At 32.9% G+C, this 22,689-nt stretch overlaps 1 protein-coding gene across 2 annotated transcripts in view; it reads right to left on the bottom strand.

Moving 5' to 3' along the window:
* LOC111058564 (uncharacterized protein CG1161) overlaps positions 1–22,059 on the bottom strand; it is a 49,018-nt gene extending 26,959 nt beyond the window's left edge. The window contains exons 1-3 of one of the 2 annotated variants that reach the window (XM_022346105.2): positions 21,811–22,059; positions 20,803–20,874; positions 20,080–20,180 (exon numbers count right to left, since the gene is read on the bottom strand). In XM_022346105.2, coding sequence (XP_022201797.1) covers positions 20,080–20,180; positions 20,803–20,865 — 164 coding nt within the window. In that variant the 5' untranslated portion in view covers positions 20,866–20,874; positions 21,811–22,059. The remainder of the gene's footprint in view (positions 1–20,079; positions 20,181–20,802; positions 20,875–21,810) is intronic. The other variant, XM_022346104.2, reaches the window with a different exon arrangement.
* Between the last annotated feature and the right edge of the window lie 630 nt (positions 22,060–22,689).

Genomic DNA, 22,689 nt, shown 5'->3' with positions numbered 1-22,689 from the left:
TGTAGTTAATGCTTTCACCTTTCAAATATTTGAAGAGTGATAGAAGTAGTGGTTCAGATTGTACACCCATTATTTCTTCAAAAAATTGAAGAAATAGGTAACTAATTTTGCCATTATTGTAAATATTTCATGTCAATTAGAAGCAATGAATTTCCTCTCATCTGGAAAGAAGCTAAAATCACTCCTATTTATAAATCAAGCAAAGAAAATGAGATTAGTAATTTTAGGTCTGTACACATTAGTGGAGCTAAAGTCATCAGTTTCAAACAACATTCAGTTTCAAGATTATTGGTTTTTTGAAAAGGTTCTTGAAAGTGTTTGAGCAATTATTAAAGTCTTGTATAACAGTTTAATTATTTTTTTAAATGAATATCACTGTTACTAGTACTAGGACTAACGATCAGTTAATTTCTATCCTAAATAACTACTTCAATTCATTTTACAAGAAGAGTTTTGTAATAGCTTCTCCTTTTTGTAAATTAGCTCATTCATAATAACTGCACTAAATAGATATGTTAATTTTCTCCACTTTCACTAAGCACTCCTGGTGGTTTACACCAGATCTGTTGGCTTCTTCCTTTTCAATCTCCTCATTAATGTTGAGTTGACCAAAAGCTGGATTGCCTCAACATTTTGGTGGTTATGTAGAGCCTCTTCATAGGTCCTTGCTGTTTTTACAATCATCTCCTTAACTGTCTCCACCTGAAGGTCTCTATGAAGGTCGGCGTTCCTGATGAAATATGGAGCATTGACAGCATTTCAAAGAAAGTTGTTTTGGAATCGTTGAATGATGCCAATATTGCTCTCTGCTGTACAGCCCCACAGTTGTGCACGATACAACCAGACAGGCCTCAGAATTTGTCTGTATTGTAGGTTGATAAGCTTGAATCCCTTCCTACCAGCCAATACATTCTACTGTACTTGTAGTTGAGCTCATCCAACTTTTTCTTAACATGGTTTCTCCACCGAAGATTGGCATCCAGAGTAATGGCAACATATTTTGCCTCGTTTGCATATGGTATCACGTGGTTGTTGATTCTGACTGGCATGCAATCATGCGGTCTATTTGCGAAGGTCTATTTTCTCATTTTTACTCTTACATAAGTTGTTTGTGAGCATTATTATATTAATTTGTTTTTCATGAGTCGAAGACACTGGGTACGGTACTGTCCAGGTACTTTCACAAACAATTATTACTCGCTATGTTGAAAGCTTTTTCTATTTTACTAATTGATCATCTCAAAACAATATTACATGGATAATTGACAATATTGTAATGTGAACTTACAAACTGTAGGCTACCATACCTATTATAAGGTACCTAATATAGGTAAGTGTTGAAGCTGAGCAGTAGCTTGGTTTACAATATTATCACTGGTTTATAGGCTTACTTACAAATTCTCCTTGATATCATAAACTTTCTATAATGAATATTAATACTGTCTTAAAAAAATACCGATCCTAGTGGCTTAGAAGGCTCACTATTACAATACACTAGTAACGGCGAGTCTTCTAAGCTTGTGCAAGCTATTATAGTATAGCCTAGGCCTATATCATTTTCTCATCCAAAATTGGACTGATATAAATAATTTACTGGTATTGATAATTTTTACATCTAATAATAATCCATGCAGTATAGTGAGTAGACTATTTATAATTAATAATAATCCATGCAGTATAGTGAGTAGACTATTAATAATTAATTAGTCTACTCACTATACTGCAAGGATTATTATTAGATGTAAAAATTATCAATACCAATTATTATGATTGATAGAAACTTTTTTCTGAAGACTGCACCTATCCAAAACTAATAATGTTGAGGCACAGAGTTGAAGGACTACAGCTGGACTAGTTTTGTATGGTACCGGGTTTTGTTTAATTTTATACAAATCACTTCATTTTGTTCTGAACAATACGTTCATTTTTTGAATGTATCCTTGTCAGAAAAATATTCTCATCAATTTTATAAGCCACTTCAGTCCTTCAGTGATGTCAATATAAATTTTGTCCAAAACCATACAACATAGCGTACGGATGTAATTTGAATTTGGCTCCTTCTTCTGTGACTCAAAATGGCGACTGCGCGTACCTGGTATTTATAGTTCCCTAATAATACCTATTCCAGCAGATACGGAACTACACCTCAAATGGATAGGGAAAGGTATTCCCACATGACCAACCGAACCTCGAACAGCGTAGCGAATCGTACAATCCGCTGTGCATCGAGCTGTGTGCAGCGAACATAAGCCATATTTTTCATAATGTTAACACTCAGATGTTGTTAAACAACCGCCACGCAGTTCTCCGAACCGTTCGTCGTCCCACTAGCCGCTCTTTTAACCGTTCTCCACGCCGTTCGCCGAACGCTGATCTTTTCAGCCAATCAGAGCCCTTGATTAAAATTCGCCGTGCAGATTGCGGTCCAATTTTGGCTATCCATCACAAATTGAAAACATGTACATACTTTTGCTAACATTAATACAGTACAGGCCTCTTCTCATTTTATTTAATCTATATTTCGAACAATTTATTGTCATGAATAATAAATTTATAGGAATCGATAAATAATGTTAAATGTAAATAGAATAATTTCTGAAAAATTATTGATTGGATAAATTTCAATATTAAAATATTGTTGACCAAGAACTCAGTATCATGACAATTATTTCCTTTTAGAATTATAATAATTTTGTTATTTTTAAACTAATAATTAATTTCATCAACTAACCATAAGTTGACTGGAATAGATTCTGTAATTTCCATATTCTATTTATTTTAATAAATACTACAGCATATACTTACAAAAAGTGACACCTCTATAAATATTTTCCACTTGCCATCGATTTTCGTTGGTAAGAACATTGATCATTTATCATTGATATTTCACGAAAAAGTGGGTGTAGTTGTACAATTTCCCCCAAAAGGTGTCTGGTTTGGTCTATGTTTTGGCAACCCAAAAAACTTACTTATGGTCTGTGTAAAATAAGTTGAGACTTGGCCCTCCATCCGGAGAAATTACAGGGTTGCCAAATCTAATTTCCAATTCAACGTCAGAATTTGATAGAGAATATCACCCCCGATATCCTAGTAGTGCTAAAAAGGTTTCAGGGTTGAAGGATTGAAAGGAAATTTAACTTTTATGATAAAATTGGAAACATCGCGGAGATTTGTTTTTCTTTTGAATATCACTTCTCTCAGAATCATGTTGCGTCGTAATGCATAATAATTTTATATCAAATTAACGGGTCCTTTCTATTGGTGTTTGGATCATTTTTATCCATCCGGCCTATAGATATTTTTTAATTAATGATTATGTTCGTCAATGTTGAGACATTTCGAGCAGAGAACATGAAATTTTCGAGATGCTAGAAACTTTTTTGTTTCAAAAGATAAGTAGGTGGTGAAAGCGAGAAAGTTCCTCAGAAATAATATTGGAATTATTTTTTCAATTGTCAAACGTTCCCGGAAGAAGGTATTATGGCCTCTCAGGAGTTTCAAAGTTAAGGATAGCAGCTGAATGGTGTGCCAACATCATGTTATCAATAGCTGGGATCAACAAAATCAAAATACAGAACGATTGAAAAATGCAGCAACTGCAAGCCACAATCTTCTTCTCTTCTTCTCTTCTTCTCTATATATATAAAAGGCTAAGCCCCGACAGACTGAAATCACACCACAGCCCAAACTACTGAGTCTAAAAACTTGAAATTTTGCACAACTGTTTATGGTAGCCTGAAAGGGAACGCGGAATTGGCTAACTGGAATTTGGCTAACTGTGGTTGTGGAAGTGACTGGCTAGGAACTCACTGATTCTGTCGCCGACAGAATTGGCTAACTCTGGAACCCGCTGATTCTGGCCAGAAAATTGTGGAGAATTGGAAATGGCTAACTTTGGAAGTCACTAACTCGCAACTCACTGATTATGACGTCATCGTTTTCACCTTTCTCCTTTCGTCATCGTCTCCTCATCATCCTCATCCACCACCACCAACCCCTCTACAACCACAAGCTCCTCCTACTCCTACTCCTCCTCCTCCTCCTCCTCCTCATCCTCCTCCTCCTTGTCATCATTATCCTCCGGCCAAATTATCATCTCTTTATATAATATTCTAGAGAGTATTGAATATATTGCCATGATTGAATTCTTATTATTGCTGGGGTTCCTGTTCTATTATATGAGTCTATTCATTCTATTATTATTGTTTTGTCATAATAACAAATTATTCTGATTTCATAACTTTGGCATAGCTTTGTACTAATGATAATAACATTGTTGTTATTATTAGTACAAATGTTATTATATTATTATTATTATCATGACATTTAAAACAATAATAATAGAATTATTTGAATGAATTTGAATTCGAATTAATATTGTATAATATTACATTAATAGAATTAAATATGATAATAACATTGTTGTTATTATTATATATTCGTTTTAACTCTGTTCTGTAACTATTATTCAGATATTTTTAAATCAATTACATTTATTGAATGGGCGTTAGCGAGTTGACTTAAGCCGCGTTTGGACCGAAGTTATTGACAAAATTTTAACCTAATCTCTATACAGAGTGTCCACTGAATCAGGCTCAGGAAATTCCCGTACATTCCCCGTATATTTCACGTTCTTCCCAGTTTTCCTTGCTGGTTGAAACACATGTTTATTGGAAAAATATAATATTCTCAAATAACAATTTCAAAGTGCAAAAGTATGTTATTTATCAAAATGTAGCACCATTATACGATTATAACTATGTATTTTGAATAATACAAAAAAGGCAATTTAGAAGAAAAATCGAAACTCGCTAATCTACCCTTTACCCTTTAAAACATTATAGTCCAGTCACTACCGGTATATACATTGGTGTTTGCAATATATATTTCAGTTTGATTTTTCAATAAATCGTTTGGATACATTAGAAAAGTCTAGAGTCTAGAACCAATTTTTCATGCAAAATTTTCAATATCTTCTTATTGTCACAATTTAAATGTACAATTCAAAATCCCTCTAGGCGTAATTTTGTGCTCTTCAACCTGAGATTGGAGAGCGCACAAAGGGATTTTGGATTATACATTTGAATTGTAGCAATCAGAAGAAATTGTTGATTGAAAACTAAAATTCATTAAAATTGATTATTTTGTTGAAATTTTACTCGTTCTTGTGACTCAACACATTACATATAGATTGATCCCTCACATAGTATTTTTTCTACTATTTGATTCTGTACATATCTTCTGTACATGTATTCGTAACAACTGGTTGAATCAGACTGACTCAAAACAAACTTTTCACATACCAGATTCTGCTAACCATGATAGTATCCTCACTGCAAGCTTTTCTCACTTGAAAACGTTTCATTACTCAGAAGCGAATAGTGTTATCAAATTAGCACCTCCACTCGACAGAAAAGTTCTCTTCCCAAGTTCCCTTGAAAGGCAAAATGTCAAACTATGTGTTAAGGTATTTGATGAGAAAAATGTAGCAGCTTTAAAAGAATGCAACATTCAAAATGAAAATTTTGAAACCCATGGAGAAAATCCATGCTAATTGTGAGCTCATAGAGCATCAAATTCTCTTCAATTTGATGTATAATTCCACACTTTTACGCATTTCCCTACGACTTTTGCAGCAGCTTTATCTAGTGTTGAATATGAGATTTCCTGTTTTGCAACAATTGACCAATTGACAAATGAATTTTGAAGAGTTTTGAATGAGTTTTGAAGTGTTTTGAACACAATTGTTGACTTTGCAGCGTTGTTGATACTAGTTAACCAATTGCAGAAGTCCCCATCCCTACCCCATTTTTTGAAGTGATGAGGGTGATTTAAATGTTGCATTCTTTAGCTTTTTGCTTCCACGCTTATATCTTTGCAACAATGCGTTCAACCAAGATAACTGCTCTAAATTAAGTTTGATAAATTTTCTACAATTCCTGTTGAGTGGAGTTTTGTGATATTTCCAACAGTTTTCGAGAAATCCGGTCTTGAAAGTATGTAATTGTTGGAATAACAGGTTTTCATCAAATTTTTGAATTTTTTTTATTCAAAGTATGGGAGGTATAGTAAAAGTCGTGGAATGAATATTGTAGGAAATTATGTAAGCTTCAATGTTTTATTGTATAGTCATGTCCATAAGATGTATAGTTTTCAAGTTATATGCAAGAAACCAAAATATTGTACTTTTGAACCACCACCATCATCCCCTCAGCACAGTGGCTAGAGATGGGGACTTTCGATATGTTCACCACCTTACTACCCTAAAGAGATCCGCGGGGTCAAAAATTGTTTTCCTAACTTTTCCTTCTATAAACGTTTTTGAGCATTCATTGCCTGGACTAGTACCCGCAATGCAAAAACGCATTCTTCGATGTGTTTATATTTTCATCAATAAATTGTAAATCTCTATGATATTTTTTATTCAATTTGCTACCGGCTGGAGAGGGTTGTATTGCAATTTGATGGTTTCCAAGACTGCCCGCCACCGGAGTTTGTGGCGGAACAATTGAGGGAGCTGGAAGCCGATCTATCAGAGAGAGAGGCTACTGCCCCGCACACCAATCTGGACCCTCAATGCACATACTGCCAGACAAATAGGGCCACCGGAATTGTGGTGCCTTGTGGCCACTGGGCAGGTTGCGCCGACTACTGCGGCACAATCCTAAACAACCCAACGTATTTTAAATTTGTGGGGGGGAATGAGCTGGAGGATGTGCGGCTTCCAATCAGGTGCACATATTGTATGAGCCTGATGGGCAGATTGATGAGGACTTTCTAACTCATTACCAAAAATATTTTCCTGTGTGTGTGTGTGTGTGTGTGTGTGTGTGTGTGTGTGTGTGCTTTGCAATTTTTAATTCGTTTATTTTCTATCTTGTGTACATATAATTCGATATTGTCTTTCTCATGGTGTTTTCTAATTGACTGAACCAAAAAAATGTGTTCCACTCAAGTGTATTAATTATTATATTATAATTTAATAATAATAATACTATTATGTATATCTACTTGCCGTGGGAATTTAGATTCATTACTTTTTCTAATAATATTGTCCTACAAATGTGCAGGATGTACACCAACATGAACTTCAACTCGCTGAAAAATGACTTTCATGATTGCTATCTATTAAGATTCAGAATTATTCTTATTGCTTGTCAAATTTTTAACTTTTCGGTCAATATAATTTTTTGTTTTATAGAGGATGATTCTTTTTAGATGTTTTTTAGGTGCTTTTGTAATTTTCTTTAAGTTTATATCACTTTGGTCTTTCCTGTATCGCTGATCCATTTCAATAAGCCTTTCATGTTCGTCGACAATCTCATTATCAATCAACCTATTACTACTTTGTTCAGCTCTTACTATTCTACTAAAAGGAAAGTGGAGATCAAAATAATATTTGAGCAAATTGTAAAAGTATGGAAATTTGTTTTCTACAGGACTCTGACAAAGTTCAGTCCAATCCAAGTTATCTAGATCATTTATAAAGCGCTGAATTTGGGACTTCCCATACTTCCTACCCATTGTTTTAGTCTTTAAACTTTTACAAGTATTATTTGTGTTCAAAATATGAAAAATTTGTCCATTGTGGTCTGATAGAGCCGTTATCAAACATTCCAGTTTAATAGAAGTTTTGTTGAGACTGGTCATGAAATTGTCAATAATTGCAGATTCACAAGTTTCAGTTATTCTAGTAGGTGTTTCTATAGTATGTCAAAATCCATTCATATTCATAAAATTTATAAAATTTGATCCCTTTCCACCCTCCCTCAAAACATCCACATTGAAATCTCCTCCTTTTACAACATTCTGGTTAATTTTGCTAATTTCTATTGAAAATCTATTCAATTTATCAAGAAACACGTCTATATTCTCTGAATGAGTTCTATACAATCCAGCTACAATGTATTTTTCTTACCTTTCTCTATTTATATCGTAAATGTTTGGTTTCAAAGATTTTGTCCTCATTAATAACGTTTATTGCCTTTACCATAATGTTTTTGCATTCAACCAGTTCTTAAGATGCTAATATTAGAACGCCTTCCCCCTTAAACGACTTTCTCACATACCAACTCATACAGGAATATCCTGGTATTTTGATTCTTCAATTGAATTTAATTCTCATCTAATTTATGTTTGGTTACTATTACGATATCCGGTTTTAATTCCTACAATGTGATTATTAGGGAGTCTATTCTTGACTCCAAGTGCTGGATGTTTTGATGGAAGATTACTACAGCATATTTTGTAAACCTGCTTCTTGCCTCAATAGTATCATTCTCCCTACTTCTATATTTATGTTTTTTAGTTCCCACCGCCTCTATGGGAGGGTTCCTCAATTCACTGTTAATCTTTAAAAAAAATTATCATTATGAGGGATTTCTTGGACTGTTTCATAGTTTCCTGGCTTATTTGTAAGTCTTATTAATTTTACTTGCAGAATTTCCACTTTCCATTCGTGTTAATGACTTTAATAAAATGCAATAGCCTTACTCTTGATATAAATAAAACTGAATATTTATCATTTAGTTTCAAGTATATATATATTTAGCGTATCAAGTATATAGATGTCAAGAATTATCTCCTTGTCTACTGTATTTGAGAGAAATTTATTTTTTCAATACATTTTATCCTCACCACAAGACTCTTGAACTCTTGACTTTTCAACTTGCCTCTTTTATGAATATTGTCTGTTTTACTGTTGAATATTGTTGTGAGAAGACTGTCAATTGGAAATTTATACAATTTATAATTTAGAATAATAATAATACAATTAGAAATCTATTTTTATGAAAACTAAATATTGGTGCTATTAAATAATGTTTATACCTCATATATTTAAACACTTGTAATAAATCTACTGAATTCAGGCAGTGACAATATCAGCCTGTGTATATTTCAAAAAGTACAAAAGCAACAAATGCCAAATAGAATTAGAATTTGAAATAGAACTAGAAATCTATTTTCTGAAAAGCAAATATACTTTTACAAATATATTGTTAGTAGACCTATTTTCAGGAGAGACAATAAAAAAAAATTATATTATCATTTGTATTCATTTCCAAAAAAGAGGAAATTCCTTTTCCTTCCATATTATCCTTATTTTTTAAAGTCTTAAATAATGAAGGGTACTACAAGATTTGTATATTGTTTCTATTAATTTGAACAATAGTAACCCATGTAAGTAAAGTGTTTCTACTGCAAATATTCTATATCCTTCGACCGAAGTTCCTAAATAAATAAAAAAAAATGATGATTACTTGAGAAACCAGAACAGTATTCCGTATTCATTGTACTGCAACAATGAAATGAGACCAAAAAAAAAAAACGAAATAAGACGAATAGTGGATTGGTTAGAAATAGTCAGGAGGGTGATAATAATACTGTAGAAACTGGTAAGTTCCCCCGGGCTAGAACTTGCTAATTTTAGGATACTGACAAGAGATAAGCTTCGTGCTTCGTTTAAAAGTTAATAGCCTACATTGAAAATTATATCTTCCTCTAAGTGCAAGAAAACTGTCTAGAGCTTCAGATACAATCATTCTTCCCTCGAATAACGTTGTGTTAATCACTATTTACTTGCTAAAGACAATTCTGTTTAAATCAATGTCAATTCAGTAATGTAATAATAGAGTAATTTTATCCAATTAGCCTCATGTATTATTTCTAATTTCATCTGTGTGTTGTGTAGGCAACCTATTGTGTAATTACATAGTCGGCTATCTCTGAAGAACATTCACATATCAAATGTGGAATAATAATTTGCCTTTATTATTGTATTTTCTATTAAAAAACCTTATCTTGTGTTGTGTGATTACATATTATCATTGGAGAACATGTAGGTATCAAATGTGGAGTACTTATTTGCCTTATTATCATTATTATTTTACTTTCCAGTGTACAACGTTAAATTGTATTTATGAATAATTTAGCAATACGATTTCCACAAGAAAAATAAGCTTCTCACACTTTTTACAGCTTCGTGGTTATATAAACATGTTTATTATTTTCATGTTTCCTATTGTCACATAGAAAGTAATTATTTTCGTATTGGCTGAGTTAACTAAAGATACCATGGTTGAAATATGAAAACTAGTTTCTATTCCAATGAACAGGTAGTTGTCAGGGCAGCAAGACTTCTTAGGCCTATGAATACAGCGACCACATAATACAATAATACAATTTGTACTATGTGGTTGCTGTATGAATAGGCCTTTGACCTATTCAATAGGAAATCTAATTATAAATCACAAGATATTTTATGATTACTCCAAATTGAACAAACGCATTTTCCCAGTTGCACAAGACCCTGTTGAATTTTAATCATGATCAAATGCCAAAAGAAGCAATTAGGGAAGTCTTTTTTGAAAAGAATGCTTCTCTTCACATAGCATTCAATCATGGTTAAAGTTTGACTTTTATGCAACCGACCCTATCCTGGATGGCACACTACCTGCTGGCTGTTGTTTCACCATCTCTTTCTATTCAATACCATTTCCTATCTTCTTCCTTGTCTCTCAGTTTCATGGCAACTACTTCTTCGAAACAATGACTTTTGTATAATTCATGAGAGAAGAGTTAAAATAAATTCAGAATTATCTAACGTTTTATTGGATAATTCTATCGAAAGAAAAGGTTTCAACCAAAAATGAATTATAAACCAGAAAAACATTTTCAGTGGTGCCGGGGGCGAAGCCCCCTGCTGAGTGCAAAGTGCGAGTTATGAATACTAGGCACAGGATCATTCCTTAGAACTGAATCTTAGATCTCGAAGAAGGGTGGTGGCTTTAAACAGGTACAAAATTATATGACTGATTATATATAGTAATTGTTAGAGATCTTTAGGGTATAGTTTTCAAAAACACAGTAAAAATATCTTTGAGGATGAAGGTTTATATAAAGTTGCCGATTTTTGAAATTGAAATCAACTTCCTAGATTATAATTATAAAAAAGTAAATTTTGATATAACTCTTTGATATAACTTTTGATTAGACTAATCATCATACTATGTAACCTTTTTCTATTGTCTGAAGCTTATGAATTATGTAACTTTAAAATTGTTGTGACGTTGGCCATTCATTTTAAAATGTTTTATGTCAATAAATGAATTTTTAATTATATCAAGTTCAGCATGTAAAATAAAGAAATCCTCATCTTTTCATCCTCCAATTGACTTTCGTCAACAGAGGTGGTCAAGTCTCATCAAATTGGAATGAGAAAATTCTCTTTAATTTGATGGATTATTTAACCATTTCATGATTTCCATCAATTGTTATAGCAGCTTCAGTGTTGAGTGTCAAATTGTCAATACAGCATCAAGTGTCAACTTGTCGGTACTTCACCTTTAGCACATGGTTTAGGGATGAGGATTTTCAATATGTTCAGCTCCCAACTAGTCTTAATGTATCTGCAGAATCAAAAATTGTGTTCCAGATATTGTGTTCAAATTACATTGATAAATGATCAATTATTGCTGTATTGAGAATGTTGAAATGATACATCAAATTGAAGAGAATTGAATCCTCTACAGCCCAACGTTCAGTACTCATTTTCTCAATGCATTTTTGTTAAGTCATAAGCCCTGAAAGTGCGAAAAGTTGTAAGAAAAACTGTATTTTCAAGGATTTCACACTTTTAAAAGCGAATATCTAAAAAAAAAAGGAGATATCACAAAACTCCACTGTACTAAACTTGTAGGAAATTTATCTAGCTTAAATTTTGTTCAGTAAATCATGTCGCTGGAATGCATTATTCTCAAGATACATGCGTGTAAGCCAGGAATGAAAGAACCAAACTTTCAAACCACCCTCATCCCTCAAGCACAAGGGGTAGGGATGAGGAATTTTGATATATTCACCTTCTAAGTAGTCAAAACAAAGCTGCGAAGTCAAAAATTGTGTTCCTAACATTCCCTCCAAATTTCCCTGTCAATTGATCTATTGTTGTTGAACTGAAGTTTTTACACTCAACACTATAATGGCTGCAACAATCGTGGGGAGATGCGTAAAATAATGAAAAGATTCATGAGATTGAAGAGAATAAGGTGCTCTATAGGCTCATGATTGGTACAGTTTTTTTCATTCAATCGTGGAAAAGTTATAAGGCCAAAAATATGAAAAAATCTGAGCCGGAAGGGTTTCCTTAAAAATGTGACTCCTTCAAGAGCTCATATCTAGGAAAGTAGAAAACTATGAGACATATGAAAAAATGTTAAGGATGAAACTTGTAGGCTAATTCGTAACCTTTATTTTGTATTCGACAAAAATTTCGGGAAGACGAATTTGTTTAAGATATATGCAAAAAACCAGAATATGAAACTTTCAAATAGCCCCCACCCACTTAACACAGTGGGTAGGAGTGAGGACTTTTGTAATGTTTACCTACTTACTATCCTTAAAAGTGTTGTGGGGACAAAAATTGTATTCCAAACGTTTCCTTCTATAATCTTTCGTTGACTGGACTAGTATTGAATTACACAAATGTGTTATAGTTTGCATCGTCTGTTGTTTTATGATGTAACGAGTTTTTTTTTTGTGGGGGGGAGTAGGCAGGGAATCGACCTTCACTAGATTGGTTTGTATTTTTGAATGCTGAAAACTCTGTTATATACAGATCATTTTCAGACAAATTTCCCCTTATGATTGCATAGGCTACATTCACTTTTAAGGTGTTGGATTGCATAAATGCATAGTGGAAAGTTCTATTCTTGTAACAATTCATTTTCGGAAAATTATGCCATACTAAAAATTCTACTGTGAACGGATATGGGTATACTAGATACTCTTATGAGAGACTACATTGAGTCCATAATCCATCTTGACTGAGACTCTGAGTCAGTAATGTTATATGACAATATTATATTTATTTGTTTGAGAATGTTTATTTTTTATTTTATAACAAAGTTATATAATTTTTTGTAACTTTTGTGATATAAAATTGTTTTATAACAGTTAAATAGTATAAACGAGGCTCAATCAAAACACTGATTCTTCAAAATTGATAGTATTTTTTTCTTTTTTGCCTCCTTTCAATCCTGATTCCTGAGGTATGGAAGTATTGCAGAGTTTCAAACTATTATTGGGTGATTGAAAATGTTATATTCATTATTTAAGTTGGTTCAACAATCAAATAATCAAGTTGTACAACTCTTAATGGGAGAGAATAATGGTTTTCGGCATAATATTATGCCTGTTATTTCAATAATCATCAAAGTTACTAACCTCTTACTAGTTTTATTGGATTTATCAGCAAATTTTACATAAGCTCCAATCATCTATATACCGAAATAAGCTACCAAAAAATATACGAGCTTATTGTGCCGCAATCTGTTATCCGTCCCAGTGTGAAAGAGTGAACAGGACCGAGTGCGAGGGAATGAGTAGCAGACGACGCAGACGATGACGTAGTAATCAGTGGATCCTCAGTTAGCCAGTTCCAGACTTAGCCATTTCTGTCGACTGCTGTTGAAAAGAGGGAGAGTCAGTGAATTCTCAGTCAACGAATTCCGGTCGATGCAGAAACAGCCACTTCCACAGTTAGTCAATTCCGATCAGCGCAGTTAAGTTTCATACGGCAGATTTAACATTGAGTCAGCGAGTCCCGAGTTAGCCAATTCTAGCGACCCGCCTGAAAACATCCACTAAGAAAGGATTTTCAGAAATTTGCCCCCCTGAGGGAGCTGGGGCCCCCCCAAAATTTTGTACTTTTTAACCGCTCATTGCACAGCAAAGTCATGAGGAACTTTTTCGTTCAGCTACAAAAAAAATTAGATCTATGCAGAAAATTTTCGATCAGGAGCATAGGGGGGTTCAGGAAAGGGGATTTTTCGAAAAATTTTTATGTAAAATCACACTACAGCTCAAACTAATTGTCCTACAGACTTGAAAATTTGCACAAATATTCTTCAAACATTCTAGACGCGCACTAAGAACGGATTTTGAGATATTTTGTCTCTAAGGGTTTCAAAGGATGAAAAAGGATCCTATTTAGTAAGGTTATGAACATGGTGAGGTGAATGCCATATGGAACTGTGATAATTGACACATGATATTCTAACATATGTTGTAATAATTGAAAAGCTTAAAATAATTTTATCAATCAGCTGATCAAATTTAATTTTCTTTGGATCAAAAGCGCAAGCTTGCCACGTGTTTGTTACATTCCGATTAGAACAGAGCACAGAGATTTTCTTTGGTTAGGAGTTTTTTGATAATTCTTTTTTCAAATTCAAATTTTATTGCAAACAAAAATCACATTGAATAATAGACAACAAGATTACAAAAACGAGATGTGAAACATAAACCTACATTTATTTGTAGCACGGCCAGAAAAAGACAAACTTGAGTACGGTACTAGCCGTGAGTTCATTCAATATACTGTAACTTATATTTTTGTGTTAATATTTTGTGAACAAAAAGTACGAGTTGATGAGAGATGTGAGTAATTTCTTATATTTGATCTAAATGGTTATTCATATTGTAGTAGTCGGGGTCACTTCAATCGAAGTTTATTATTTTGTAGCTAATAAATTTCATATGTATTGATTGTCCATAATGTATTCAGTGTCTATAATGGAAGTGATTGAACTACTCAAAATTAATGGCTTACTGGTCCTTCATAGAATTTATAGTATTCCTGTGATTGAGCCTGTCTTTTTTTCAGCGTTGACTATTAATAATAAAGCTTTATTTACAACTATCTTACCTGGCGAACTTCGTAACGCCAAAAAGTAAATGTACCTCATGTCACACTTTACTTTATTTGGTGAATCATAAAATGTATCTGACAATCAATATTTTCATTTACATCTGAATAAGGACTTCCTATGTGCTTAGTCATGCAGCATTCATTATTCCCAAAACATATTCTTCTCAATCAATTGGTAGTAATATCTAAAAGTAAAGTGTTGAATTAAAAAAAATAGATGGGATAAATCAGTGTTTCAAAGATGAATTCAATGTTTTCATAGTTGTTGATTGTCAATAGATAGCCAAGAAATATGCAATGTACAATGAAACACACAGAATTACATATTCTTTCCATCTTCCATTTTAGGATGAATATAAGCTAAGCTAAATTGTAAATTATTCTGCCATTAATGAATGCAATATGAACAACTCTCTTCCATGAGGTGAATTTTTTCCAACATTTTCCGGTTACTCATTGATAGGGGAGTGATAATTATTTGTATAGGTCTTCTAAGGAACCATTATCTACAGCTGGTATCAATCAACTACACTTCAACTCCAAACTACCGTTGTAATACCAGTAGCCTATACAATTTATCATAGGGTGACGTGTTTATTACAACTGGTAACTTTAGATGCTAAATCATAGGCCTATTATCCCAATATGATCTTGAATCATGATCATCTTTCCGTTCTTCGGTAGCCGCTAGGCCGACAATTTCGGAAACATAGGTCTGTAAAAGGATTTATAAATAATCATTATCAGCCACCCTATTAAAATTTCTGGTCAGAAGCCATCCCCAATATTCACACAGCATATTCCCAAAGTTTCATGCCGTTATGTCAAGTATTTTTCAAGTCATAGGGAACAAACACACAAACAGACATTCATTTATTTATATATATATATATATATATATATAATATATATATATATATATATATATATATATATATATATATATATATAATATATATATATATATATATATAAAAGATAGAAGATTTCATTCGGCTCAAACAAAAGCCTCTCTAAATTGAGGTAGCATGATAAGGTTGACAATTTTCAGTTCTGTTGTTTTAATTTTTTTTTTCAAATCACTTTCATAAAGTTCATGTAGTACCTACTATTGAGTTTGAGACACTTCTGGCGCTATCATAGTTTCACAACTATTCTGTTCCAAACTCCTATCTCTTGCAGTTGTTAACCATATCTATAATAAAATAAAGAGTTGACTAATACACACGTACGGGATAGGAGAATTATGTTTGACGCATTATCACGTCTGAACTATAGGACTTGAAACTAACTTGAAATTTTGCATATAGGCTAGATTCCTAATTAACCAAGGATGGTTAAAGGCCTATTTTCAATTCTTCAAGATTTCATTACGTCAAGTTTTCAGATTATCAAGTTTGAAAATACATCCTTGCGAAGCACGGGTTCCTGCTAGTCATGATTATAAATAGTGAGAATGACAACCTCGTATAATCCAAGCAGTGTTTCATTACAGCCTTTCTAGAGGCAATCAGCTGCTTGCGTTTGGAATAATTCAGTCAAATTATTTTGTAGATTGCCATCCTTTGGCATACAATTTGGTAGACAATGCATACCATGCAGCCGCTCTCCTAACTTTGAAATTCCTTGGAGACCGAAATACCTTCTTCCGACTACTTTTGACAATTAAAAAAAAAATCAATTATTTTTGAGAAACTTTCTCGCTTTTACCACCTACTTATCTTTTGAAACAACAAAAGTTTCTAGCATCTCGGTAATTTCATGTTCTCTGCTCAAAATGTCTCGACATTGACAAACATAATCATTGATTAAAAAATAACTATTGGTCGGATAAAGATTGTCCAGACACCAATAGAAAGGAGACATTCTCTTCGTAAATTTGATATAGAATTATTACGATCCCCCATGATTCTGAGAGAAGTGATATTCAAAAGAAAAACAAATCTTCGCGATGTTTCCAATTTTATCATAAAAGTTAAATTTCCTTTCAATCCTTGAACCCTGAAACTTCTTAAGCACTACTAGGATATCGGGGATGATATTCTACATCCAATTCTGACGTTGAATTTGAAATTTGAGAAAGATGCAATTTTACAGGAATTTGCAACCTTGTAATTTCTTTGGATGGAGGGTCAAGTCTCAACTTATTTTACACAGACTATAGGTGAATAGGACCTTTTTAGGCTCACCAATCTATACTATAATAAAGTGAAGAAATGGCTTATATTAGTACAGAATGGGAGAATTATGTTTGTCGCATCATCACGTCTGAACTACTGGACTGATTAACTTGAAATTTTGCATATATATATATATTCTTAATTAACCGAGGATGGTTATAGGCCTATTTAAAATTCTTCAAATTTTCATTACGTCAAGTTATAAAATAGACCCTTGCGGAGCACGGGTTACCTGCTAGTCAATAATAAAATTTTGATCAAGGAATAAGGGAGTGATCTTTTCATCGATTTGCAACATTCAGAACAGTACTGAACTGTACTCTGCATGACACTCCACAGCGTTTTCGGCCGACTGTACAGTGCACCAGTCAGTCTATCAGTGACTTTTGACTCAATGACTTAAATGAGAAAGGGGCTGAAAAAATTATAATCAAATAAAAATATCATAAAGATTTACAATTTATTGATGCAAATATAAACACATCAAAGAATGCGTTTTCGCATTGCGGGTACATCATTAAAAACAAAAACATTAAGCAAATTAAAAAAGTTTATCCAATATGTTGTTTATTTGAAATGACCCTGAATAAAAACCGGATAAGCAAGGTGTATAATATTAATTTTTCGTCATAGGTTATTATAACCTAAATACTTTTGTTACCAAATATATCATAATATCTTAGAGCCTGTTTGATTGAATTCTCCAATTGGTTTTAATTTATTTAGTACCTATAAATTCAAAATGGATGATCAATTATTGATTCACAAGGAAGTATGATAAAGAGAATCCAAATCATGTTTAGAAAAAAAATAGTGATTGGAACATATATGTCTTGAAATTATTTCAGATATCATTGACAGTACGAAAACTGATGATTTGAAGCCGAAATTAGTAAAATAAATCAACAGTATAAATGTTACATTACAAAAATTGAAAAATATTCACCACTTAGTATTTTGTTGTCTGAATTCGCTGAGCGGTTCGCTGCACGGCGCGCTTCGCAGCGAATTGCACGGTTCGCTGCGCTGTTCGAGGTTCGGTTCGGAATGTGTGGACATACCACATGAATATCGCAAGAAAACCTACTCGTTCCGATAGATCCTATCGATGCAGGGCACCGATAAAACGCTGAATCGATACACGATATTTATAGAACGCCACATCGATACACCAACCTGCATCATCCATCACTAATAGACTACACCACTCATCCACTGGCTAAATTTCAACTCTGTCCTTAATTAATATACAATTGGCTAGTTGACGGGAGTGTCAAAAAATTCCCGTACCTCAACAAAATTCCCGTACATTTCCCGCCCAAATAAAATTCACGTACAATTCCCGGTTTTCCCGCCGCGTGGACACCCTGTTAACTGACCACTTCAAAACACCAAAACTGTAGGTCAAGGCTGGAATAACCCATGAATTGATTGCCTTTGTCGGTGCTTTGAAGCCAAATTTGCCTTCAGTACTTTACTCAGCCTCCTCCTGAATTCACTCATTATTATTATTATATTTGTTATTATTAGATAAGAATACCTTATGTTTAAATATTTAAAAAACAAATTAGATAGGTAACTGACATAGAAAAAAACAAAGTACATGGAAATGAGCCCCAGAGTAGCAAGAGAGCAGGAAGCCATCAAAATTGGAGATGACATGTTTGAAAAGGTTAAAAGCTTCACTCAACACAGTTATCTTCAGTACTGATCGTAATTTAAAGAATTTATATGATACAAATTTCAATAGGAATGGAATGATTCAAATTACATTGATCAGTTTGGCAAGTGCATGAGAAAGAAACGTTATTCCTATTTAGAGGCCAACATTTTTCCATTTCATTTCATTTATTGTATAAAGCACTATAATCATAATATATATTATAATTTATTATGACATTGGAGGAAAAACTAGGCTGTGCCTATAGTATTTCTCTCCAAAAAATTTGATACAATGTTAATGTTGTCCAAAAGTTAAGGTTATGTAATCAGACACTGCTCCGTCACTTGATTTTTGGTCCAGGAATAATGATTTGAAAATTTTGAATTTTGAAATAATAATTTCAACAACATTAATAACCAAGAAACTAGACAAAAGCACAACTTTAGACCATCTCAAACAGGTCTTGTACCTCGAGATGCAAATACTCAATTGGCATTTTATTTATAATAGTATTTTCCCATGTTGTCAAATTTATATTGCTTCTATTATGTATAGATGTTGTATTGCTGATGTATGTTGTTGTTATTTTATGTATAGATGTTGTATTTTTTATTTCTGTCAATAAAACATTTCACATTTGATTTGTTTGTCCCGTGGGTGCAGCTGGATACATGAAGGAAGAGTTTCTCAATTACTGGAATAAAGTTTTTCAATAATACTGGGTGTGAGGCAGTATTATTGTGCTTTAAAATATATTTATTATGCTTCAAAAGCACCATCAAGTCCTGGCTGACAGAAACCTCCTTTTTACAACTTTAGAGAGTTTGAGGAGACTGACTGCTCTGTAATAGTGCCTGGGAATATTTTGAGGCCTTACAATTATAATAAATTACATTTATATTAGTTACCTTTGTAACTGCTGTACTTTATAACTGCTTAGCTTCTTATACCTTCTTAATTATACATTTCATGCTTTCTCAATTACTCAATCAGGTACTAACAATGACATTTTGAAAATTGTTTCATGTCATGTATTTAATGCTATTCTATATTTTGTAATGATTAATGCGATGTTGATGTTGTAATATCTTCAAATAATTTTACTTTGGATTTGAACATATTTTTCAATATTTTAATTGCAGAGAAAAGTAAATGCGGCTACTCACATTTTTCAATTTTTGTGTTGTCTAATTTTAGTTATAATCATAATAAAAATCTGTTTCATATTGCATCGACATTATTGGTTTTTAGTGGTTATACAGTAATACCTTATAGGCTATAAGCTTTGGTTGACGTGTGACGTTCTTTGAACCTTTGAATCCGTCCCTTCAATACATAAACATACAGGCTATAGTCTATAGATGTAAGAAGCAAGATTTCATTAACACTGTAAAGTAATATGAAATCATCCTACTGATAAATTTTCAACAATTCAACTCAAAAATATGTTTTTTCACTTGCTTGTATTAATTGTGGGCGATTAGAATTTGGTTGACTAGAATTGGGTTGATAAAAAATATACAACTTACTTGTTGGATGGAACGCTGGCTACATATAGTTTCTTGTAATTTTGTGTTCCATTAATTATTGTACAAACACATTTGCATCGAGCATCTTCATACAACTGCGCCTGAAATAGACAACAAATGTGTAGCCTATTTCAAATAACCTAAGCTATATCTTGAAAAATAAATATAAGTAGGCTACATAATAACCAGTGAATAAGTACCTAAATGTTAAATTGTAAAACAGGGAGTTACATAGTCATTGCATTTTTGTGTTTATCCACAAAGACTACAGTGATTAATCACATTGTGACTACGTGTCACGTTCTTCAGATAGAAGTCTATTTCTTTTGATGCAATCCAATTAACGTTGACAAAAAGGGCGAAGCACAATTTGTTGATACTAGTAGACTACTTCAATACATCATTATCCTTTGAGAGAAGTAGTTAACTAAAAAATTATTGAAGACACTGCTATCATAGCTCAAACTATTTTCCTCAGCTTTACACTCTACACTCCATAGTAGTAAAACTTGGAGAAAAATGGCAGTATGGGATAATAAGTGAGTTAGAAAGACAATTGACAATTATTTCTTAGTCTTTTTATTTATTTTTATTTTATTTTTCAAGTTAGAAAGAATTAAAATTCGACTTTAGTTAACTTACCGAAAAATTGGTCACTTGAAAAGTAAACACCAGAATGTAATTAAGTTAAAAATAATTAAAATTCGACTCAATTTAACTTACCGAAGAATCGATCACTTGAAAAGCAAACACTAGAATCAAAGCTACTGCAATCTTCATAAACATCTCAGGAAGCTGAAAGCAATTCCAGAATATCACATCAACTAAACAAACATTTTTTGTTAGCAAAATTATATAGCCTAACGTAACTTATTTCTTTTTTACTATTCAGTGAAAATTCAAAATCTACACATTTAAAAATTGAATAATGAAAAGTTGGTTTTGTCTCTGCAATATTATAATCTTTATAATATTCTAAAATAAATTCAAGAGATAAAGTGTACCATGTTAAACTACTTTCACCTCACTTTAAAATGTTTCATGTTGTCAAACTTTTGTTAATTTTGAATTAGTAGGCCTATTATACTGCAACAAATTTCTGGTCTAAAGGCAAACGCAGATATACCTGCAGAGGAAGTCAAATGAATCCTCTGCATTCTGATCTAACGTCTTGCGGTGTAATCATATTAAAAACCTATATGTGCCAGTGCACGCTCGGTTATGCATGACCAAACCAAGCGTGCAGATGATAAAATAAATTGTAAAGATCAATAGAGACAATCACAATGAATTTGTGCACTTGCTGATTGCCTTTAGCGGGAGAAGCTACATCCAAGTCTCAATGGTACTTTTCAGATTGTTTCGGCAGTTTTATTTTTTGGAACATGCATGATCTGACGTGCACTTCCACTATACGCATTCGATGTGATCGATCACACCCTTATTATGGTGACGGTGGTCGGTGACAGACGGACGTAAAATGTGTGCATTGCAACATTCAAACTACTGGGAAACTCCCCAGTCCATAGTCTGTCTGCATTCGCATTCTAATTAGTTATACAGATGTAATAAAAATTTTTAATGTTTGCTGAAGATTAATGACCAAATTCCTGGATAGATTGCGTCCTAGAATATTTTATTACTGATTAATGTTTATTTATCTTTTTTTTTTCAAAGAATTTGATACGGTAACTGGAGTATGGTTAATAAAAAATATAGGCTATAACTTACTTGATTCAACGTTAGCTACGTATAGTTTCTTGAAAATTTGTCTTCAATCAATTATACTACAAGCAAATTTGCATCAAGCTTTTCTATACAATTTACAATAACTTTGCTCAACCCTAGAAAGTCTTAAATAGATGAAACAAGAAAGAACAACGGAGACAACAAATTTTATATAGATTGCTATTTTGTGTTGTGTAATCATAATCAAATCAATCAGCTGATGCTACCTTCTGTTCATCCTATATTTTGAACAGCTGTAAAAAAATGAATGTTAGATGATTTTCTCTAAAATGTATTCAGATTTTTATGATAATGAAAATATTTCACCTATTGTTTTGTGAAAAGAACAAAAGAATTTTCTAATATAATGTAGTACAAGTTTTTTGGCGTTATTCTAAGTGTATTTTGTCTGAAAGTAATGCTATCGATTCTATGTCGTGAAACTTGACGCTTTTCAAAGTTTTTGAAAGCATACACATTATAGGGAGGTCTACGTTATTATTATTATTGCAGTGAAAAAAGATAGCAGGAGAATAGCCGATTCTTAGCTTTGCCAGTGCCTCTCATACATATTTACAAGCGTTATATTATGATACACTTCAGAAATCTTCACTTCCGTCTCAAAAATATGCATTCTCATACTGCTGTGAATCTTGGTGCACCATCAAGAAAACAACTCGGATTTCATTTAAACTGTGAAAAAGTGGCGTAACGTACATCCTCACTGCCACCGTGGCACTGGGGGGGGGGGCACGAATTCCCAGGGGGCCCAGATAATAATGTGAGCTAATATAGGTTTTCTGAAAAAAAAACAAAATTACCCGGTCTAGGGGGCCCGGATAGATAATTATATATTGCATACTTTGAAAAGGAAAATTAAAT

This window comes from Nilaparvata lugens, chromosome 6 (genome assembly GCF_014356525.2).
Source record: "Nilaparvata lugens isolate BPH chromosome 6, ASM1435652v1, whole genome shotgun sequence".
Lineage (NCBI taxonomy): Eukaryota > Metazoa > Arthropoda > Insecta > Hemiptera > Delphacidae > Nilaparvata > Nilaparvata lugens.
The sequence above is the reverse complement of the archived record's forward strand: the minus strand, read 5'-3'. Positions and strand labels throughout refer to the sequence as shown.